Source organism: Chelonia mydas, chromosome 10 (genome assembly GCF_015237465.2).
Source record: "Chelonia mydas isolate rCheMyd1 chromosome 10, rCheMyd1.pri.v2, whole genome shotgun sequence".
Lineage (NCBI taxonomy): Eukaryota > Metazoa > Chordata > Testudines > Cheloniidae > Chelonia > Chelonia mydas.
Genome location: NC_051250.2, coordinates 11,947,503 through 11,971,060, shown reverse-complemented (window position 1 = coordinate 11,971,060; position 23,558 = coordinate 11,947,503). Strand labels below are relative to the sequence as shown.

At 45.0% G+C, this 23,558-nt stretch overlaps 1 protein-coding gene across 11 annotated transcripts in view; it reads right to left on the bottom strand.

The window, feature by feature from the left end:
• Window positions 1-23,558, bottom strand: part of MAD1L1 (mitotic arrest deficient 1 like 1) — a 557,068-nt gene that overhangs the window by 246,102 nt on the left and 287,408 nt on the right. For 8 of the 11 annotated variants that reach the window (XM_037910943.2, XM_037910947.2, XM_043524563.1 and 5 more), the window contains one exon: window positions 15,069-15,125. The exons of the other annotated variants lie outside the window; for them this stretch is intronic. In XM_037910943.2, the coding sequence (XP_037766871.1) occupies window positions 15,069-15,125 (57 nt within the window). The remainder of the gene's footprint in view (window positions 1-15,068; window positions 15,126-23,558) is intronic. 11 annotated transcript variants of the gene reach the window in all.

The window sequence follows — 23,558 nt, the reverse complement described above, 5'->3', positions numbered from 1 at the left end:
CTTCCCCTCCCACCAGGACAGTCTTAAAAAACAAATGACAAAATTACTTCAGCTGTCAAGGAACAGTTATCGATTGCAAACATCATTCCCCCCAGATGCACCTTACCTCTGTTCCTTGCTTTTCTGAACTAACAGAGAACACTGGGTTTTGTTACCGCCAGCAACGAAACACAGCTTTGTGATCTAAAATTTGGCTCCAAGGTCACTCTTCGCCATCACCACCCCGCTCCCACCCCCAGCAAGCTCACAAAAGGGAAGATTATAATAATAATCAAACTTAGCACTGAAATAGCATTTGTATTTTTGAAACACAGCATAGGTTTTAACCAATTAATCTAATCCAGAGGTTCCCAAACTGTGGTACGTGCGCCTGATATTCACTCAATTAATTTCACAATTTTAAAGGAAGTGGTACGTGAACCAATAAAGTTTAGCTGATCTAATCCAAGAGAGCCCTAATGAGCTTTCATCCACTCCCTTCTTTGCTCCTGATCTGCAAGATTCATGGCTTTTCCCCCAAAACATCTCCTTCTACGCTGTGATGTTGCAGGCACATATTGGTGAAGTTGCAAACAAATTTATAGGCCCAATTCAACCCTGGTGCAGAGAGATGCAATTCCACTGGGAAAAATTTGAGTGCGTGTACATACAGACATGCATGTGTGTTACATAAAACTAGCTGTCCAAGAGATTTAATACTTGGGCACAAAACCTCAGACCACTATTATAAGCAGAGTCTTAGAAGTTATGCAAAAAAAAACAACAAACGAACAACCACCCACCCTCGTTCTGGCTACAACTTAATGGAATGCTTTAGACAAACAGAGTTGGGGGAAGAGAGATGAGACAAAAGGACCTCCTCAGATGTAGAGTTCCCTACCCCCATCAACCGATAAATTGTAATTAGAGGTTCAAACCTAACAAGCTGTACTTACTATAATGTCACTCCAGCTATGGTTTTAATCTGCTGAGTTTTTGGTAGTTTCAGTCCCTTCCCAAATGCACGTTGTTGTATTCATGGTCTCTGGGATCGGTGTTAGAGATGACTGGTTGGGGATAAGTAGGGCTGCCAACTTTCTAATTGCACAAAACGAACACCTTTGCCCCATCCCCTGCCCCGCCCCCACTCACTTCAGCCCCCCTCTCTCCCTTGCTCACTCTCCCCCATCCTGACTCACTTTCACTGGGCTGGGACAGGGGGTTGGGGTGTGGTAGGGGGTGAGGGCTCCAGGTGGGGGTACGAGCTCTGGGGATGAGGGGTTTGGGGTGCAGGAGGGGGCTCCGGGCTAGGGCCAAGGGGTTTCGGTGTTGGCTAGGGCAGGTGGTTGAGGTACATGAGAGGGTGCAGGCTCTGGCTGGGGGTGTGGGCTCTGGGGTGGGGTTGGGGATGAGCAGCTTGGGGTATAGAAGAGGGTTCCGGGCTGGGGCCAAGGGGTTTGGAGAGGGGGAGGGGGCTCAGGCAGGGGGTTGGAGTGCAGGAGAGGGTGAGGGGTGCTGGCTCCAGGAGGGGGCTCAGGGCTTGGGAAGGGGGTTGGGGTGCAGGGTCTTGGAGGGAGTTAGGGTGTGGGAGGGGATTCCGACCTGGGACAGGGGGTTGGGGTGCGGGTTCCGGCTCCAGCCAGGCAGCGCTTACCTCAGGTAACTCCCAGCTGGTGGCGCAGCAGGGCTAAGGCAGGCTCCCTGCTTGCCCTGGCTCCGCGCTGCTCCCGGAAGCCGTGGCATGTCCCTCTCTGGCTTCTAGGCGCAGGGGCAATCAGGGGGCTCCGTGCGATGCCTGCACCTGCGGGCACCACCTCCGCAGCTCCCACTGGCTGTGGTTCCTGGCCAATGGGAGCTTTGGAGCTGGCACTGGGGGCAAGGGCAGCACTTGGCACTTCCCTGATTGCCCCTGCACATAGGGGCCGGACATGCCAGCCCCTTCCAGGAGCTGCGCAGAGCCAGGGCAGGCAGGGAGCCTGCCTTAGCCCTGCTGCACTCCCAACTGGACTTTTAACGGCCCAATCAGCAGTGCTGAGCAGAGCTGCCAGGGTCCCTTTTTGACCAGGCATTCCGGTCGAAAACTGGATGCCTGGTAACCCTAGGGATAAGCACTACTGGGTGCCTCCAAGGGAATGAAGCTGACATCAGAAATTCAGGAAGGCCGAGTCAGGGAAGAAGTAACATCCTGAGCAAAGGAAATACTGGGGGCGCCTTCCTCGTGGAGCTAGGAGAAGCTGGCCTAAGCCAAGTGGGCACAAGGAGATTCTTAAGACCAGAGTGCTTGGCATGAACACATGCTCTTTCATATTCCCATCTTCTCACTTCTAGAGAAAGGAGCAAACATAGATCCTCTCTCTCCTCTTTGCTTAGCTGCACTCCCATCTCCTATTGCCTGTTTTGTGCCCTCCAGCACCAACCATGGAGCCCATCTGCAACAGCGATGCATGCGTCAGCAAAAGCTTCTGAAACAACCCATGTTCAAAACAATTCCCCCTTTCCAGCCTCTAACAGCTCATTCGGAAGGGGGATCATTTCCATGTTCATCAGCTCAGATCCTCTCAGCTGTTATCAGACCCGCTCCACCACTTTCACCAGCTTTTAGATGACTGTTTTCTTTAATTATCACAGAAAGCTCCTCCCGCCAGGGAGAGCAAAACAGCTGGTGACCACTGAGAGCAAAGAAGCTCCAGAGTAATTAGACTTAAATGGCTGACACCTCCTTCCCATTACCCCTGGTTAGGAAGAGGGTAACATTGAATAACAGTCTCTGCAGGGAACCTGACAAAGCTTCTGCAGTCATTAAGCCAGAATCCCATCTAATGCAGTCAGGAGCACCAGTGCATTGTAAGTCTTCCAGCTTCAGACAAAGCAGCAAAAGGGTGCTTTTTTTCCCAAGAGAATAGGATAAACCCCTCAAAGGAGCGGGGATGTCTGCTAAAATTGGGCCTCCTAGTAACTAATTCAGAACCAAAACCACCAATAAAGCTGCAGAGATGTTCCACTTCCTTATGTGCAATGTTTGCTCAGTCCCAGTAGATTTTGTGCCCTATTCCTGATAATAAACAACAGAAGAACTGCCAATGCATCCCACCAAAGAACTGTGATTTGATGGTGGCTTACAAGTTCAATTATTTTAGTTTTTTCCATATCCGTTTTCTCGCCAGCAAGTCATTAAATAAGTGGTCCAAGTCAGATGCTCGAAGTCATCACTGTTGTTCCACAAATCCTTCCTAAGAACAGCTTGTGGAAGAGTTGATTCAGGAGCACTCAAGTTTTCCAATGAAATGAGCCATCACAAAAGCCTCTTGCTACAGCAAAGAAAGGGAGCACAACACAAAGAATAAAGCAGGTGCTTCCCATTTTATCCTGCAACATGTGCCTATGGCTCTCTTCAGTCAACACGATCCTTACCAAAAGGAGTGGTCACGAAAAGAAAACCAGAAAGCAACACACCATTGAATACCATTGCTTTAGCCTGGGTGGCAAAACAGAAACCTCTTTTCCCAGCCTTTGGGACACATGTTCTGACTGCCATCAACAATAACCTCCTAGTCTCAGTACAAAGGGGAAGGGAAAGCATAAAATGATCTGCAGTAGAAAATATTAGCACGAGAAGCAGCACCGACAGGACAGGGCCTGGCAAGAGCTTGCTTTTATACAGCCAGTCATTAGAGGTTAATGAAATATCCATAAATAAGTAAAAATTCTCCTGACAAGCCAGAGCCTGTAATACAACAAAGAGCTGTCAGCCTCAATTAAGCGACTCCAGAAAAGGTAGGACAAACCCATTCATTATTTACTAAGTGGTCATAGGAAGCGCTCTGCTGTACGATCTTCTAGTCTCTGTGGATAAATGAGGTTTTTCAGCTTCGTCCAAAGGACTTTGTTGCCCTGACAGAACAGTTCAGAGAGACCCCCCAACTGCCACCACCACACCTTTGGCAGCGAGAAGCACAGACACTGCTGACAATCTATTCTAATGCCACAGAGACACAGTGCAGATGGAAGGTAAAATAAATAATGGGGAAGTGTCTTTTCCTGCACTCATTGATGAGTGCAAAGGCTAACAAGACACATTCTTGAGATCTCATTTTTAGACTCTAGCCTCCCTCCTTTTTTATACACCCACAATCATCTATGGGCATAAACAAAGGCACCTCATCAGCTGTCTGATCTCTGAACACATCTACAGCACATTATCTCACCCGCTCCCATTAAATCAGATCGCTCAAGGGCTACATGTGCTCTGAAATGTTTGCAAAACTGCGTTCCAGAAAGTCAGAGGCCCATGTCAGTCCCACCGCAAGACAGGGGCCTCAGAGGCTCTTTCCTTTCCTGTAGGGGCCAGAAATAGGGAAAGAGGACCCAACAGCCATTCCTCCTACGCACTGAAGAAAGCAAAATGCCCTTCCCCAGTATAGCTCATAAGTATTGTGGAAATGATGAGGGAGATGGGTCTGAGAGCTGCTTCTCCTCCCTCAGGATGACACAAGGAGGAGTTAAGGATTACTGCCCCTCCCCCGATGAGCAGTGGTCAGAGGAATTCAAGTTGTGCACTGTTTACATGCATGATCTCTGTGCAGAACTATCATGGCTGTCTCTCCAGGCTCCTTCTCTCTTCTAGGTCAGAGAGAAATGAAATCCCAGAAGAATCAAGGAACTCACACCTGATACCCCTCCCTCTCTCCCTCCCTCCCAGAAACAACCTAGTAGAGCAGAAAGTCCTCACTCCTCTCTAGAGGAAGCTTTAACTCAACTAATACAATCAAAACTTGTCACCCCGAGATAGCGCATGATTCATCACAGACTCAATGATAGTGCATGGAGAACGGAAAGGCTCTGTATTTAAAGAGCACTGACTTTGCTTTTCAAATCAGGGAGCATCTTATAAAGCTCTCCACCCATACTCTTCTGCAGCACAAAGGAGGAAATTCCTGGTGTTTCTGTTCTGGCATCATTTCAGTCATAATCCTGCATTGTAAAGGTCAGGGCATGTTGTGAACCATCGCCCAGTTTCTGAGTAGACATGAAGTTTTGGAGAGCAAGGCTTTCAAATGTGATCCTTTTCAGTGGAAAGCAAGATCTGTTACAGATCGTCTACTTCAGCATTGCAGGACATACCCTTTAGACCACATTCACCTGCCCTTAACAAGGAACACAATATTCCTCACAGCACCAATGTGTGCAAGTAAAACAAATACTCTTCACCAGATTGTACAGAAGCATCATGCCTCCCTCTACTGGCTAATCTACATGTATGTGAGCCCTGTGGCCCGAAGTTCTATGGTAAGGAGCTTTCTGCCCCTTCTATTGATGAGCAGGGGGAAGAACGGCCACAGAGCTGCTTCATCTGCATAAGCTTTTCTACACAGAATGCCAGATGCATGGAAGCTCCAGATAGGAAGGAGCTCTCTCCTCCTCTTCTCCCCTCCCACATCCAATGTATAAATGAAGAGGGGGAAGGATGGCTATACAGAGCTTCATTTGCATACGCTTTCTACCCAGAATTCTTCCAGTGACAGTTTGTGAGTCACAGTCATTAATATGCAAACTCAGAGTTGTGTATTACAACTGACAGAAGAGGGGAAAGTGTTCCTTGTGTTGTGACAAGGAGTGCATTGCCAGTGGCAAGGACTCTGCTCAAGGGTCCCATATACTACTGGTTCCACACCACTGAGAATCCCGTGCTGTTGAGAAGACTCCTCAATGGCAGACAAAAGAGGCAGCTCTTCAGTGCAGTGCAATGTAGACAAGGATCCTGGCTGAAGCTGCAGAGGACAGCAGCAGAACTGAGTGAACTCTGGAGACTCAACTCGTACCCAGCCAAGTAAGCTGAAATCACTACAGCTGGGCTAGGTGGAGCCATCTCAGGTCAAGACCAGGCAGCACTTCCCAAGGGACTGGACTAGAGACAGGTCTGTGTCCATCTGAGTGCACCGCACGGCTTGGACTACGCTACCCTTTGATCCAAACCATGAATGGGGTTTAGCAGATGGGGAAAGGTAAAGTGACATGGTAAGGGAACATTTGCCTCCTGGATGTTCACAGCAGCACGTAGGGAACAGAGTTAATGGACTACTGCCAAAATCATCATGGAGGAGCGTTTTATTTATCATTCATATAATTATGCTGTTGTGTTTTCCCAAGTTGATGCTGTATTCCCTTTTCGCCCAATACGTTTGTTTTGTAGGCAGACACAGTGATGGTGAATGGGAAAGTAGTGCCTATTCAGGGCTCCCAGGGAAGGTATTTAATGATCCCAGAAATTATGGGTATTGGGAGGAGCCAGTAGTGTTTGTTACCTAGGCGTTCCTCTTACATCTCTCTGAACCCAACTCTTGTTGGTGCCAACACCTGGGAGAAGGGTTACATAGAGGGTAATAGTTTATTACTGCTACAACTACTGGAGTTGTGCTGTTGCCTTAGGCAGTAGTGGTCTGTCTGTGCTTTTGCCCTGACGATTAAGGGTTCAGTCTCCACTGACAATCCTTGATGGGAGGGTCATTACACAACGATGGATAAGTCATGATCTGAAACTGCATTAAATCACACCAGCAGCATCTCACCACAGTGCCAAGATGTCAGTTCTAACCCCACAATCACAGGTGCATCCTTCCTCTTCCAGCCGTTCAGCCACACTGGACTGTGTTCTTGTTCGAACTCACAAGCTCAGCAGGGTCAGGTTTGGTCAGAACCTGAGTGAGAGATCTAGGAAAACCTAAGTACTGAAGGAAGTGGTGTTTGTGAATGAGTAGCTGGCACTTTTCAAACAGCACTAATCTAATATTCCAGAATAATCACAGTAGGCACTCTGCTGTAGAAGATGATGCTTTCAAAGAGGTAAAATTGAGACCTTGATCATTAGAGATTATCAAAGAATCATCTTCAAGAGTGGGGGAGGGATGTCCTAACCTCAGTGTCCTCACCAAGTTCCTGCAGATGCTCTTACAGGTGCAGGCACTAGGAGGGAAAGCCAAGTTAACAGATTTTCAAGTCTATAGGTTTTTCATTCAGTCCAATTAATGAAATATTCCTTTTTGCTATTGCTAATTATCAGGTTTGCCTTGTTTGTGAAAGTCCATTAGGGAGAACACAAATAACCCCAATCAGTTCACGGGTTTCGCTATATAACAAACTCCCAAAAGGCAGAAATATCAGCTATGTAAAGAAGGTGGATTTTATTATTAAAGCCTCCTATTACTCTGGGGGTTTGCTTGCAGAGGTACTACTTACTGAACAAACCTTTCACAAAGAGCGCATTCAGCAAGTAGGGAGGAATGGGTGAAGAGCCCAGATTGAAACCGCACAGCCAGCAGTATTCTCACTATTCCTGTTTATCCTTGTGCACAGAGAGATTGCGCTTACAGGATGACACTCACCCCTGTGCAGAACACAAGGCCTGTGCACCACTAAAGCCTTCAGAATAGGCCTAAGGGGATTTCAGTGGAGCTGGTCCATTGGAAGAGGTGAATTTCACCCATAATGAGGGAACCTGGGGTCATGGCTGCAGTAGCTTATCAACTCAGACATCAGAAAGACTGAAGAGCATCATCTTCCAACTCCTACGTTTTGACAGAAAGGACTGAAGCCTCAAAATCCAGGTGAGATGTGACTAGTGAAATATCTACCTGGTAAAGAAAGGAAAGTGCTCATGAATTATTTTGAGACACAACTTCGAAAAGACAGCGAGGAATCATGCATCACCAGGATCCTGAAATTATACCTCCACACAACTGAATCATAAATGACCAGAGATTCCAAGAGCTCTCAAGCAATCAGAAGCATCTTGAATAAAGCAAGTACTACTTCATTACTCTAGAGCAGCAGGCTCCCCAACAATATTGTTAGGATCAGAGAACAATAATACTAAGTTATAACAATCAATTCTATGATACCACAGCCAGACTCCTGGATGGAAACGCAGCACTAAGCCAACACTGCAACAACTCTGTTACACTACAGTGAAGCTTCCAAGGGTGGACATGAAGCACTGAGGCAAGACTGAATGACCACAGCCACATTTTTTACAATGAGATTGATCTTCAGGAGCATAATTTGAGCTAGAGCCACCATAGAGTCCGATTTCAGAGTAGCAGCCGTGTTAGTCTGTATCCGTAAAAAGAAAAGGAGGACTTGTGGCACCTTAGAGACTAACAAATTTATTAGAGCATAAGCTTTCATGAGCTACAGCTCACTTCATCGGATGCAGTGTCCCTTTCCACATGCCATAGCTGCCTTTCCCATGAGGAGCCAGGAGCGCAAGAAGAAAGAGAAAGGCGCTCTCTGCTTTGGAAACTATTCAAGTGCTTTCCACTGCTGCATTGAAGTCCTTAACCCCATGTCAGCTGTGATTGTCTTCAATGAGAAAATGTAAAGTGTCCTGCTCAAACCAAATGGTACTGCCGAGTTCCATAAAACTTTAATGTTAATGGTTCCAACAGCAGGTTCATTTGTGTAATGGGACTTTTAAACAGACAGTTTATTTCTTTTTAATTTGAGGAGAATGTACTGTTTGATCCCATGTGCCTAGATGGATTTTTAAAACAGAAATAAACCAGTACAATCGAATGACAGAGTCTCCTCTTCTAACATAATTAAAGTAGCACTGATACACCAGCATGTGAAAGTGCAGCATGCTGATCCCCTCCCTGTGTCATACGTGATTTATTCACCTATTCACATTCACCTATTCAAGGTCCTGATGTTTCCCTGTCTCTGTTCATTCCATCCCCGGTAATATACAACAGATGTTTTTGATTTTGCCAGTGTCTTGTGTACTGAGCATGAATTTCCAGAGATGGAACTTGAAGCAAATGCAACAAAACCAGCAGAGGGAATTTTGCAAGGGAACATTCATTTAATCTGCTAAAACAGGAGTCAGAAATAGATGCTGTTTCCATGCCTTACAGATTAGTATACACCACTCCACAGGGAACAGAGAGGGGCAAGTTTCCTATGAATGTTATAATGGGTACAGAGGCTGAGCTCTTATCTAGGAATAGTACTAGGGTAGATATATTCTCAGAATCATTGTATTTCTTTCCCTTCCCCTAAGAAAGAATTTACCCTGAGAGCTATGGCTCCACATCTAGGTAGAATGGAAGGGGGAGGGAGGGGGAAGGAAGAATCAGACACCCCTCCTACAATATATAGCTTTTCCCCCTTCCCATCAGTCCAACTTCCTGAAGGAACAGAACTGCAAGGGAAAGTGCAAAATCATACCCCTAATTTAAAGGATAAGGGCAGGAGAAAGACTGCAGGGGTAAGATTGTGCAGGGGAAAGATTGCCTTCTTAAATTTTCCTTTAAGTATCTCTCTCTCTCTCAATACATGTTTCTAGTCCGCCAGTCAGCATGGCATTTAGGTAATAGTACGCCAAGGGATCATAAACAACGATCTCTTATCAGATTCAATGCACTTGACTGAGGAGTTAACGTTTCTCCTGGTGAGCAGAGTTCACAACGCTGTTCTAGTGGTAATGGTGGTATTGGATCCTCCTCTCTTTACCATTCTCCCTTCTCTTCTGCCTCATGCTGTTCATTCCCCCTGTTTCAAATTACAATATTCTTGTATTGATCTCTACAGCACAACCAACAACTTGCTTAACTGATTGATCCTATCGCTTCTGCTCTACTCATGAAGACCTTCATTTGTATCACAGGTACCGTTACGGATATTGTTAATTCTTCCTTAACTTCTTGAATTTGCCCATCTAAATTTGAATATGTGTTGGTTATTCCAGGTATAAAGAAGCCTAGTTTAAATACTTAAACTATCAGGAACTTTTTCAAATTTCCATCAAATCTTTCCCTTTTGTATCTAACCTATTATATTATCTCATCTGGGATCAGTTTTTGCTGTATTTTTATAACCACATTCATGTTTTTCAATCCGATTTTAGCACTGGATACTGCACTAAACTGCCTTACTACATGTTTGTTAAGATCACATTGTTGTTAAATTGAATACCCAGGTAGTCATCCGTCTTGATTTTGCTAGACTTATAGAAGAAGCTAGGACTTGTAGAAGATATTACGGAGATTTGTTGTCATCTAAATTAGTTTGGAAACCAAAGCCTTGCATTCTCATAGAAGTTGACCTATCTCACTGATCATTCCTTTTTTGCAGCTTGTGTCTGAAAAACAAAAGGAAAAAAAACCCTGTCCTTCTACAGCCATCTTCCCAGCATGGGTGATGATCTACACAGGGTTCTATACTAGCTTCAGTTTTATTTATACCTGCAGCAGTTTAGTGCTCTAATTCCTATGGATTTAACTGCCAGCTATTTGTAAATGATCTGGAGGCTTTATCTGTCTCTTAGAACCTTCACCTTTATCACTCTTGTTGTCCTGGTGATATTCCTAACTGCGTGTTTGATCACCTTTCATTATTAAATATGGATACAACGGACATTTTATTTTTTAGCCCTAATGCCCAGCTACCCACCATAGGTCTTTCTATTTTGAGGTTTACTCTTCTGTATTATCACTCCTATTACACACAGACTAAAATGTGGGAGTTTCTTTTGAGTTTCAGCTGGTATTTCACTCAAATATCAAATCCAAGACAAGACTTGTAGGATCCTCTATTTACTAAATGTTTCTAATCTGTGGATTTCTGCTGCCTAACCCTGGTGCATGCTGGTTCTTTCTCAGCTCAGTTTCTGTAATGGTCTCTACATCTCTTTGCAGTTCATAATTATTGCAGAACCAAAAAAAAAAAAAAAAAAAAAAAGCTGTTAACTTCAGTTTCACTATTCCTGTTTCTTCTATGTTCTTTCCTTAATTAAGCGTTCATTTTGGTTACCCCTAAAGACACAAATACAGTTTAGCATTTTGAAATTTAAGGCACTTCACATTGCTACACCTTCATCATACTCATTATATGATTTGGTCCCAGGGCTATTTCCCAGCTTGTAAATCACCGTGTCTTTGTACTGACCTTTCTATGTACTCTCTCTATCCCTCTTCCATCATTTTCTTAATTTCTTCTGTTGTGGCCTCCAGTTCCTCTAATTTATTTTGTTAGTTACATTTCCAAATCTCCTTTGCTTCCCACCCTGCTCAGCAACACTTCTGACTCCCCTACCTGGGGTCTTTAATCTTTAGAAAGGTAAAAAAGAGAATCTTTTCCAATCACCAGTCTGAAGCCTTCAGAGCTCACATTTGCCCTGGAAGCCATGCTGTCTTTCTGAGACAAAAGCCTGAGATGCTCAGAGCGTTTCTGGAAAACAAAAACACAGGCACACTTGTTTGATACCCAAACACCAACATCACTTCCCTCAGAGATTAAATGGTGAAAAAAGTCTAGACACAAATGCCACCTGCTAAAGGGACTAAAGGAGAGGGAGATCACAGACCCCAGCCACTATTTGGATAACGTGCCTGAGCCACATAATTCTGTCATGAGTACAAGAGGATATGAGTGAAGGGAAACAAAGTCAGGAAGTCAAAAAAAAAAAAACCCTTCTCCAAAGAATACTTGAGTGTATGCCTCAGCAAAGGGAAACGGCAATCAGACTCATGCACTGTCAACCCAATATGCCCACAAACAGCATTAAACTAAATTGCCACACATATAAACATCCTGGAATCACAAACTTAGGGAACTATAAGTCTTGATGAACACACTGAACGATCCCTGACAAACGAGCAAGTTGTAGAGAAAGCTATTCAAGAGTACTAACTTATTTCAAAAACTCCTTAGTTGACATAATCAGCAAAACAAAACTTGCAGAAAAATGGGTTGAAAAGAACAAAATAAAAGTTTCTTTCAACAAGAACAAACCAGCTGAACTTTTTTCTTGCAAAATCAGGAACAAATGGTCACCCAGTTTTGGTCAAGTCCTGACAGATTGGCTGCCGACCATCCTGTAATCAGATGCCACACAACTCCTCTTCAGAAAGTCACACACTCACAATGGGAACACAAACACCCCAAAAAGGCAAAATAAATAACTTAAAGGAAGTGGGAAAGAAAATCAAAGTTCCATTATAATAATTAAACAACTCAATGATGGGGGTATTTTCTCTTAAATGAGAAAATAAATTCTAGGTTCAAGTTCCCTGAAGGGTGTAAAATATGAGAGCGTGTTTTATGGCTTAATCACAAACTCATTTCTCCAGCCACTACTGGCCATGTCTAATTAGGGTGAAGTATGTTAATGATAGCAGCACAGCCCAGAGATGTCTTCAGTTGCGATATTAATTGCATTTAGGGAAAGAAGCGTGAATTGTGCTTATACAAGCTAATTAGTATGGGTTTGCTAATTAATACTGGAAAGTCAAACTGCCTTTGTCTTGTCAACTGCAATTAGCGGGAGCTGTTTAATTTCTTTTTTTCCAGTAGTAAACTGATTTTTAGCAGAGAAATAATTGAATCATGTGCTGCAATACACTATGCCAGTTAGCTCAGCATGTCCATTACACTTTTTGATACAGTGCGTTTTGGCAGCAAGCGGCACATGCCACAACTCTTCTAGAATTCTCTGGGCCCACGTGACTCCCTGAAACAGGGCCCCTCTCCTCCTGGCAGCGTACACCACGCAGTCACTCTAGTCCAGGCCACTCTCCCAGTGTGCACTAATGCTGCAGAGGCTTTGATTTAATATCCGGATGTCCAGAATGAGTTACCTACCATGGGCCCATAGTAGAATATCTACAAATACCCTCTCAGACCCATTGGTGAGATAAAATCTGTTACACCACTGAACTCAGAGCACATCATTTCATCTTCACCATTGTGAGCAGTGTGGGAGAACTATTAGCACTTATAAAGGTGGTTGCAGAGATGTCACCTGCAAAGCATCCTATCCCAATCAGCAGCCCAAAGACCCACTGGATTGTGTGATAGTACCTGACAGGTGTTTATTCCATCTTACTTACAGCCATAGACCAAGCTCATGCAGAGACTAGCTGGTGAAAAGCAATATCCACTTCTGTCAGAAGATAGGGTACGAAGCAGCCTTTTTGTTTCTTCCCAGCCACAGAAGCTTAGCATCAAACTAACAAGAGGAAGATCACTGCTAAATAATGGGGAGGGAGATAAAAGGGAAGGGAGATGTAAGGAATCCAAATCAGGGAAACAACTGCTGAAGTGTCAATTTAAAATGAGTCTGAAAATAAGGCCACCTAGGTGAGAGAGAGAGTTGGAGAAACATGCCAGGAGAGAACATTTCTTCAGTAGCAGGGAGTGTGATGGGGACGATCCTACAATCCTTTGAGACCTCAGGTGGTCTAAAATGGAATGGAAGCATCCAAAGGGAACATTACCATGTCACCCCTAAACAAATAAAAGGAGTGACACATGCCTTTCCAAGAGGGAGATGTTATTTGTGGAAGGAGGGGAAACATCTGCAAAGCCAACCTCCATTTCTGAAGAGCAGCTACAATAAATTAGCTTCTTTCAAATGGGATAGGAGGATGGGAAAGACAAAACAGACCGCATGCCCTGCTATGCAACAATTTTCTCAGGTCTACTGAATGAAACTCACCAATCTAAATAATGCTCATATCTCAGCACTCTGCAAACCATACTCCAAACTACCATAGCCTAGGGCCAGAAGTCAGGACCCTCTTCCTACCAGACTGGCATAGGCTCTGTGAGGATGACCACAAGACCTCCAGTGTTCTAGTTAAATTAAAATTTCACAAGAATATACACTGGGCACTGCTTACTCCTGTATCCCCCTCCTCAACAATAGTGCACAACAGCTTTTCACATATAAACGCAATGAACTAAACTTTCCCAATCTTATCTGCTCGCACACTTAGTGCACCAAACTGTCTATGGGAGATATGCAACTGAAAACTGGAGCCAGAGTAATTTTTGAGATGCTTACAAAAACCACACCTAACCTGGAGGATGTAACAATTTTCTATTCTTATGTCCAGTGAGCACAGGCCCAGTGCTAAATGCACTGAATTTAAAATTGAGAGCCCATGTAATTTAGAGACTAGATGATAAATGGAATTAATACTGTTTTCTCTGGAGATCTCAGCTCACATCTGACTCAAGTCACAGTGAAATTGACTAAATCTTCAAAAAGATCTGTCCACGTCACCCAGCCACCGCACCGTTTGACACAACTGACAGTCTCTGATCTATTACACTTTTTGATACAGCTGGGTCTCTGTTTATGGAAAGTGCAATATTGGAACAGCAACGAGCGACACAGCCAGACTAAGAGGCATTGACAGAGGTGTGCCAACTCATTACAAGAATAGCAAAAACGTTGAAGATCAAGACCAACGTGCATTAGCAGAGTTGTGTGGAGGCCCATAGGAAGATAACAGAAGCGTCGGATAGCAGTTGGGTTTCTGACCAGAGGTTTCTTCAGCACCTGCTGACCGTTGCCAGTCCTACATCTTCACTTTCATGAGTGTTAAAATTCACTCTATTTAACATAAAACAATACTATATTGTTTATCTTTTTGTTCTGGACCATGCAGGTTTGTCCATAATAAAAAAAATTCTGCAGCTGAAGCTTTGGGACTTGCTCATTTGCACACCACAAGGACTTGAATGGTTAAATGTTGATGTCTTATTCATTCCTGAACATGAAGGATCATGTATAGTAAAGCAACTGAACTGTATACAACCTCACTTCCCCCTGTTTTCTGGCCCATTTTCTGTCTCTGAGAAGGTTAGAATTAACTGAATAGACAAGTACAGCTGAAAAATTTACAAATAATAAAACCTAGTTTGCAGTTTTTAAAATCTGTCTCATCTAAGACGAACGGCAGCCATCCAAGGAAAATATCTGATTCATTATGAAGTAAAATGCTTATTTTCCTTTTAGAACTGCTAACGAACAGAAGGCAAATTGCCAGGAAGAATACAGGCTTTCGAAGGAGAAGCACCATTGTGTAATCTCAGCAGAATGCAGGGTTTGTACCAAGTAAATATGGAGACAGACCAGGGGACAGACCTGTGATATTTTTTAATGGGATACACATTCTCTCCCCCTTGCAAGGTTCACTGACTGTTCACATCTGGAATTCGGGATCCAAATTGTTAAAAGGCATTTAAAGTTGCACATCACTTTTTCACCACTGTAAAACAAAGAGTAAAAGAAAATGAACACATACCATATCTGCTCTTTGCTTCTGGGTTCCCACTTCTTCCAAAGCTTGGGACAGCTGAGCCTTCAGAAAAATAAAAATCAGAACAGTATTTTTAGCGACTATGATCTTTGTTCAGTAACACTATGAATTATTACAGTTTGCCACCACTAAGTGGCCAGCACTCCAGTTTTGGGAAATGTGGACTGAGCTAAGTAGCACCTAAACACCTCAAACACCGCAGGGCCCATCGCATTGCTTCTGCTTGGATGATGTATTAAAAGTTTGAGGTTTTCAAGTCTCCCTTTCTTTTTTATTTGATTAAAGGAAAAAACCCACATTTATGCACTTTCGTCTCTAATGTTTTTCTGAGGCTGGTGAAAGATGTTGGATTTATAGCCTTCAAGATGATAGGTCTTTAGCTATACGTAAAACAAACATAAAACTACTTCTAGAGCTGTGCAGCTGGGTCAGTCTCCGTGCATGTTCTGTCTTTGACCTCTTTAACAAGACTGCCAAACTTAGGGTACCAATTGTAGTTCAAACACCATGAAAGTAGCCAGACAAGGACCAGAGGTAATCATTTATAATCCTGTAATGAATGAAACTCCCCATAAGAAAAAAATTACAAATGCATGAAATACAGTGTGAACATATCTAATTTTATTATACCTTAGACAGCCCCCAATAATACATGCACAGGATCTTTTGTGCCATATAGGACCATTGTTATTATTTATTTGTATTAATGGGGTAAATAGAGGCTACAATCAAATCAGTGCCTCATTACAAGGAAAAAGTCCTTGCCCTAAAGAGTTTACATTCTGTAGACACATGAAAGACAAGGCCTTGGTCTACACTAGGATTTGAGGTCAAATTTAGCAGCATTAAATCGATTTAACCCTGCACCCGTCCACACGACGAAGCCATTTTTTTCAACTTAAAGGGTTCTTAAAATCCAATTCCTTACTCCACCCCCGACAAGGGGATTAGCGCTGAAATCGGCCTTGCTGGGTCGAATTTGGGGTACTCTGGACACAATTAGATGGTATTGGCCTCCAGGACCTATCCCAGAGTGATCCATTGTGACCGCTCTGGACAACATTCTCAACTCAGATGCACTGGCCAGGCAGACAGGAAAAGGCCCGTGAACTTTTGAATTTCAATTTCCTGTTTGGCCAGTGTGGCAAGCTGCAGGTGACCATGCAGAGCTCATCAGCAGAGGTGACCATGAAGGAGTCCCAGAATCACAAAAGAGCTCCAGCAGGGATCAAACAGGATGTACGGGATCTGATCGTTGTATGGGGAGAGGAATCCGTGCTATCATAACTACGTTCCAGTTTTCGAAATGCCAAAACATTTGTCAAAATCTCCCAGGGCACAAAGGACAGAGGCCATAACAGGGACCCGAAGCAGTGCAGCGTGAAACTTAAGGAGCTGAGGTAAGCCTACCAGAAAACCAGAGAGGCGAATGGCCGCTCCGGGTCAGAGCCCAAAACATGCCGCTTCTATGATGAGCTGCATGCCATTTTAGGGGGTTCAGCCACCACTACCCCAGTCGTGTTGTTTGACTCCTTCAATGGAGACGGAGGCAACACGGAAGCAGGTTTTGGGGACGAGGAAGATGATGATGATAAGGTTGTAGATAGCTCACAGCAAGCAAGCGGAGAAACCGGTTTTCCCGACAGCCAGGAACTGTTTCTCACCCTGGACCTGGAACCAGTATCCCCCAAACCCACCCAAGGCTGCCTCCCAGACCCGCCAGGCAGAGAAGGGACCTCCGGTGAGTGTACCTTTTAAAATACTATACATGGTTTAAAAACAAGCATGTTTCATGATTAATTTGCCCTGGCATTCGCGGCTCTCCTGGATGTACTCCCAAAGCCTTTGAAAAAGGTTTCTGGGGAGGGCAGACTTATTCTGTCCACCATGGCAGGACATTTTACCACTCTATGCCAGTAGCATGTACTCAGGAATCATTGTACAACAAAGCATTGCAGTGTATGTTTGCTGGCGTTCAAATAACATCCGTTCTTTATCTCTCTGTGTTATCCTCAGGAGAGTGATATCATTCATGGTCACCTGGTTGAAACAGGGTGGTTTTAGTAAGCGGACATTCAGAGGTGCCCGTTCCTGCCGGGCTGTTTGCCTGTGGCTGAACAGAAATGTTCCCCGCTGTTAGCCATGGGGAGGGGGGAGATGGAGGGGCTAGCCACGCACTGTGGGGAGGCAAAATGCGACCTTGGAACGAAAGCACATGTGCTATGTATGTAATGTTAACAGCAAGGTTTACCGTTAAAGAGTGTATCCATTGTTCTATAAAATGTGTCTTTTTAAATACCACTGTCCCTTTCTTTTTCTCCACCAGCTGCATGTGTTTCAAGGATCACAGGATCTTCTCCTTCCCAGAGGCTAGCGAAGATTAGAAGGCGAAAAAAATGCATTTGCGATGAAATGTTCTCTGAGCTCATGCTGTCCTCCTACACTGACAGAGCACAGACGAATGCGTGGAGGTAGACAATGTCAGAGTGCAGGAAAGCACAAAATGACCGGGAGGAGAGGTGGTGGGCTGAAGAGAGGGCTGAAGCTGAAAGGTGGTGGCAGCGTGATGAGAGGAGGCAGGATTCAATGCTGAGGCTGCTGGAGGATCTAACTAATATGCTCCAGCATATGGCTGAGCTGCAGGAAAGGCAGCTGGAGCACAGACCGCCGCTACAGCCCCTGTGTAACCAACCGCCCTCCTCCCCAAGTTCCACAGCCTCCTCACCCAGACGCCCAAGAATGTGATGGGGGGGCCTCTGGCCACCCAACCACTCCACCCCAGAGGATTGCCCAAGCAGCAGAAGGCTGGCATTCAACAACTTTTAAAGTTTTAAACTTTTAAAGTGCTGTGTGGCCTTGTCCTTCCCTCCTCCACCACCCCTCTCGGTGCTTCTCTCCTCTCCCACCCCTCCTGGGCTACCTTGGTAGTTATCCCCCTATTTGTGTGATGAATTAATAAAGAATGCATGAATGTGAAGCAACAATGACTTTATTGCCTCTGCAAGCGGTGATCGAAGGGAGAAGGGGAGGGTGGTTAGCTTACAGGGAAGTAGAGTGAACCAAGGGCGGGGGGGGGTTTCATCAAGGAGAAACAAACAGAACTTTCACACCGTAGCCTGGCCAGTCATGCAACTGGTTTCCAAACCTTCTCTGATGCGCACCGCACCCTCCTGTGCTCTTCTAACCGCCCTGGTGTCTGGCTGTGCGTAACCAGCAGCCAGGCCATTTCCCTCAACCTCCCACCCCGCCATAAACATCTCCCCCTTACTCTCACAGATATTGTGGAGTGCACAGCAAGCAGTAATAACAATGGGAATATTGGTTTTGCTGAGGTCTAACCGAGTCAGTAAACTGCACCAGTGCGCCTTTAAACGTCCAAATGCACATTCTACCACCATTCTGCACTTGCTCAGCCTGTAGTTAAACAGCTCCTGACTACTGTCCAGGCTGCCTGTGTATGGCTTCATGAGCCATGGCATTAAGGGGTAGGCTGGGTCCCCAAGGATAACTATAGGCATTTCAACATCCCCAACGGTTATTTTCTGGTCTGGAAAGTAAGTCCCTCGCTGCAGCTGTTGAAACAGACCAGAGTTCCTGAAGATGCGAGCGTCATGTACCTTTCCCGGCCATCCCACATTGATGGTGGTGAAACGTCCCTTGTGATCCACCAGTGCTTGCAGCACTATTGAAAAGTACCCCTTGCGGTTTATGTACTCGCCGGCTTGGTGCTCCGGTGCCAAGATAGGGATATGGGTTCCGTCTATGGCCCCACCACAGTTAGGGAATCCCATTGCAGCAAAGCCATCCACTATGACCTGCACATTTCCCAGGGTCACTACCCTTTATATCAGCAGATCTTTGACTGCATGGGCTACTTGCAGCACAGCAGTCCCAACAGTAGATTTGCCCACTCCAAATTGATTCCCAACTGACTGGTAGCTGTCTGGCGTTGCAAGCTTCCACAGGGCTATCGCCACTAGCTTCTCAACTGTGAGCGCTGCTCTCATCTTGGTATTCATGCGCTTCAGGGCAGGGGAAAGCAAGTCACAAAGTTCCATGGAAGTGCCCTTACGCATGCAAAAGTTTCGCAGCCACTGGGAATCGTCCCAGACCTGCAACACTATGCGGTCCCACCAGGCTGTGCTTGTTTCCCGAGCCCAGAATCGGCATTCCACCGCATGAACCTGCCCCATTAGCACCATGATGCCCACATTGCCAGGGCCCGTGCTTTGAAAGAAGTCTGTGTCCATGTCCTGATCACTCTCGTCACCGCGCTGACGTCACCTACTCACCTGGTTTCGCTTTGCCAGGTTCTGGTGCTGCATATACTGCTGGATAATGTGTGTGGTGTTTAATGTGCTCCTAATTGCCAAAGTGATCTGAGTGTGCTCCATGCTTGCCGTGGTATGGCGTCTGCACAGAAAAAAGGCGCAGAACGATTGTCTCACGTTGCTCAGACGGAGGGAGGGGAACTGACGACATGGCTTCCAGGGAATTAAAATCAACAAAGGGGGTGGCTTTGCGAGAAACAGAATGGCCCCCTCAAAGATAGAACTCAAAACCCTGGGTTTAGCAGGCCGTTGATTTCACGGAGGGAGGGAGGAGAAAATGAATACAAAACAAAGCTGGTCTATTTCTTGTTTTGATCCACTTCATCTGTCTTTATACATCTTGCTGGCAGCAGACTGTGCTGTACGACTGCTAGCCATCGTCATCTCCTGGGTGCTTGGCAGAAGACGGTGCAGTATGACTGCTGGCCATCGTCTTCTGCTGGCTGCTGATTAAAAGACAGTGCACTGCCAATAGGACTCAATCGCCATGAGACGAAACTTAAAAGGGAAATGACCTGGCTGAGTCACTCCCATGTTTGCCCAGGCGCCCCGACCTCATCGAGGTCGGTTAAAAGAGCACCCAGGACTACGTCGACGACGGCTACCAGTCATACTGCACAGCGCTGCACTGGCAGTCTGCTGCCAAAAGGCAATAAACTGCTGCTGTGTAGCAATGCAGTACCGCATCTGCCAGCACCCAGGAGACACACGGTGACGGTTAGCTGAGCGGGCTCCATGCTTGCCGTGGTATGGCGTCTGCATAGGTAACTCAAGAAAAAAGGCGCAAAACGATTGTCTGCCCTTGCTTTCACGGAAGGAGGGAGGGAAGGGGGGCCTGACGATATGTACCCAGAACCACCTGCGACAACGTTTTAGCCCCATCAGGCATTGGGATTTCTACCCAGAATTCAAATGGGTGGCGGAGACTGCTGGAACTGTGGGATAGCTACCGACAGTGCAACGCTCCGGGAGTAGATGGTTGCCTCGGTCCTGTGGACACACTCCGCTGACTACATGCGCTGAAAGCATTTGTGTGGGGACACACACAATCGACTGTATAAAAACGCTCTGTAGAAAACCGACTTCTATAAATTTGACCTAATTTCGTAGTGTAGACATACCCAAGGATAGGTGCAGAAACAGAAGCACAGAGAAAGGAAGTGACTTGCCCATAGTCACACTCCAGGTCACTGGCAAAGCTGGGAATAGATCCAGCTCTCCTAAACCCTAATCTAGTTTTCTATCCACTGGGCCATATTGCCTCTCATGGCAATGCATGTACTGAAGACTATTCAGAGATTTTTTTGCAGCCTTCAGGCAGAGGAGTTCAAAAGCTCCTGCCTTTGTGAAGCAGAACTTGAGACTAAACAGAGGTAGGTTCAGGAACTCCTGTAGAGAAACCCTGATGGGAAGATGCTCTGGTAGAGTCCTTGGAGGTGATGGTGGCTTGGGGTCTCTCAAGGAGACAGTGGCATGGTGAATATTTTGGGGTTGATGAACTCTCGTTGCAAAGCAGGCTTACAGAGTTTTCCTGGCCGAGGCTCTCTCAAAGAAACCCTAAGCTGGTGCAGTGACAGAGGAACTAGGTTTCCCTAGGAGAAAGCTGTAAGCCAATCTTGGTTCAGAGATGGCATCTCTTCTGAGTTAAAGATACGCCTATGCAGTTTTGTGGAAATGGTGAACCAACCCGGTGAAGGAGCTTTGGTAGAATCTTATGATTCTTCGGTGATGATGGGCCTTTATGAAAGAAAACACTAGAGGAAACTGGTATTGTTGAATTAGTTCAGAGAAATGACAGACAATACTTTGTTGTCACTTCTTTCCGCCTCTTCTGTTCCATGACACCATGCTAGCCTCCGATCAGCCTCCCTGTGGCTAGCACAGAGCGTGAAGGATAGTCTCAAAGGAAGAAAGCAAAACACATTTAAAGAGTATAAACAACCCAATACAAACTAAAATTTTTCATACAAACTAATTCAGGCAGATATTCATTAAACCCTCCAGAGTCTCTATAATGACATCTCTACACTACATAATATGGGCTTTACGAGCACCATATCCAAAAGACGTGAATGACAAGCAGTTCATGACAATGAAACGAAAAACATTAAGCTACACAAGCTAATCGCACTGAAATACAAGCAAACTAAAAATTACAGTCTCAGAGTTCAGCATAAAATGTGTAGATCAATTCCCCAAACAAAGAAACAAACACTGCAATTAGGCAGAGCCCAAGTCTCCCTCAGCCCTCAGCTCAGTGGAAGGACCAAGAAAGTTACAGGTTCTAGCTGTGCAGACCCTATAAGGATGTCATGTTATTAAAGGAACAGGCACTCATACAAGATGAATGTGGTTTTAACATAACCCTGGGTTCTCTTGTGGGGAAATGAAGCACACTCATTAAACACTACAAGAGATGCCAGCCCTCTGCAGATGTAAAGAGCAAGCACAAGCAAGAAAGTAAAACTGAAATTCCCACAAGGATGCTGAAATGTCAGGAGACCGTTTGTAAATTCACCAACGCCTGGGAGCAATTTTTCCCCACAAATATTTCATCAGGTAGAATTCTATCGCCAGGTTAGAGTCAGAAAAGAGCCAGATATTGCAAGTGCAAAGACATTCTTCATATGCTGGAATAACCTTTGCAACACACACATGGATGGAATGAACACAGTGGATAGAAAATAAATAAACTTTCCAACATCTCTAATGGACTCAGGTCTACATGAAGAGGGTTTTAACCATCAGACAAGGACTATTTGACCCTCCTGAGCTAGAAACAAAAAAATGATTAAGGGTTACATATTAGTCTACAATTACACCCTGTGGTTCCCAACCCATGGTGCAATCAGCACCCGGCTGCAGCCCATGTGACATCCTCAAGGCCGTACAGGTAGTATATATATTGTGTGGATGAGGCCCACATAACACACAGAAAGTTGCATGTAAGGCCCACAATGGTAAACAGGTTGAGAACCTATCGGGGGTAGCCGTGTTAGTCTGTATCCGCAAAAACAACAAGGAGTCCGGTGGCACCTTAAAGACTAACAGATTTATTTGAGCATAAGCTTTCGTGGGTAAAAACCCCACTTCTTCAGATGCATGGAGTGAAAATTACAGATGCAGACATAAATATACTGACACATGAAGAGAAGGGAGTTACCTCACTAGTGGAGAACCAGTGGTGACAGGGCCAATCCGATCAGGGTGGATGTAGTCAACTCCCAATATAGATGAGGAGGTGGCAATTCCAGAAGAGGCAAAGGTGCTTTTGTAATGAGCCAGCCACTCCCAGTCCCTATTCAAGCCCAAATTAATGCAAATAAATTTAGCTCTGCTGTTTCTCTTTGACGTCTGTTTCTGAAGTTTTTTTTGGTTACACCTAATACTGGTTCCAGTCTGTGAGGGTCTGTCTTGGACTAAGGAAAAGTCAAACAGACCAAAGACAATGAGTGCTGAAAAGCAATCCATGAACAGATTGAAATGCCCAGGTGTGAGGGCACTTCACTAAGGCTACTGTGACACTGACTGAGATAGGAATCTGATGTTGAAGGTTGTTAATCCAAGAGAATTCTAAATCTAAATGGTTCTTGGAGGAGCACATTAGGAAAGTCAATTACGTTTACCACAAACCCTCCCAAACATTTTAACAATGTGTGTTTCACAGGATACTTTCCACCATCCCTGTATTTCCAAAATAAGGAATATGTCCCCAACCCAAAGTAATAGAGGAGAACAAGTTATAGGTGCTGAGCACATTTATAACCCGCTTTTTACTTAGAATTCGCACTGTAACTCTCCCCTACCACACTGTGTACATATTCTTTTTCCCACTTCTTTCTTCAGTTTCAAACTAGACCTACACAATGGCTCAGGCTAATATTAAGCTCCTGCAAACTGGCTAGGAGGAGAGCTGTCCAAGATGCAAAAGGTGACACCTACACACCTTCCAAAACTAAGATGCAGGGCAAAGTGCAGTCACTGAAGCAAAGAACCGCATGCAAAGTTCCCAGCTCACAAGAAATTATGACATATATGCACAGTTCTGATAGAAACAAAAAGACTTAAGAGGAACTAAGTGCTTGTCTATAAGACAAGTTACTGTGCAGAACACTAGGCTGGGAATCTATAGTGCACCAGCTTG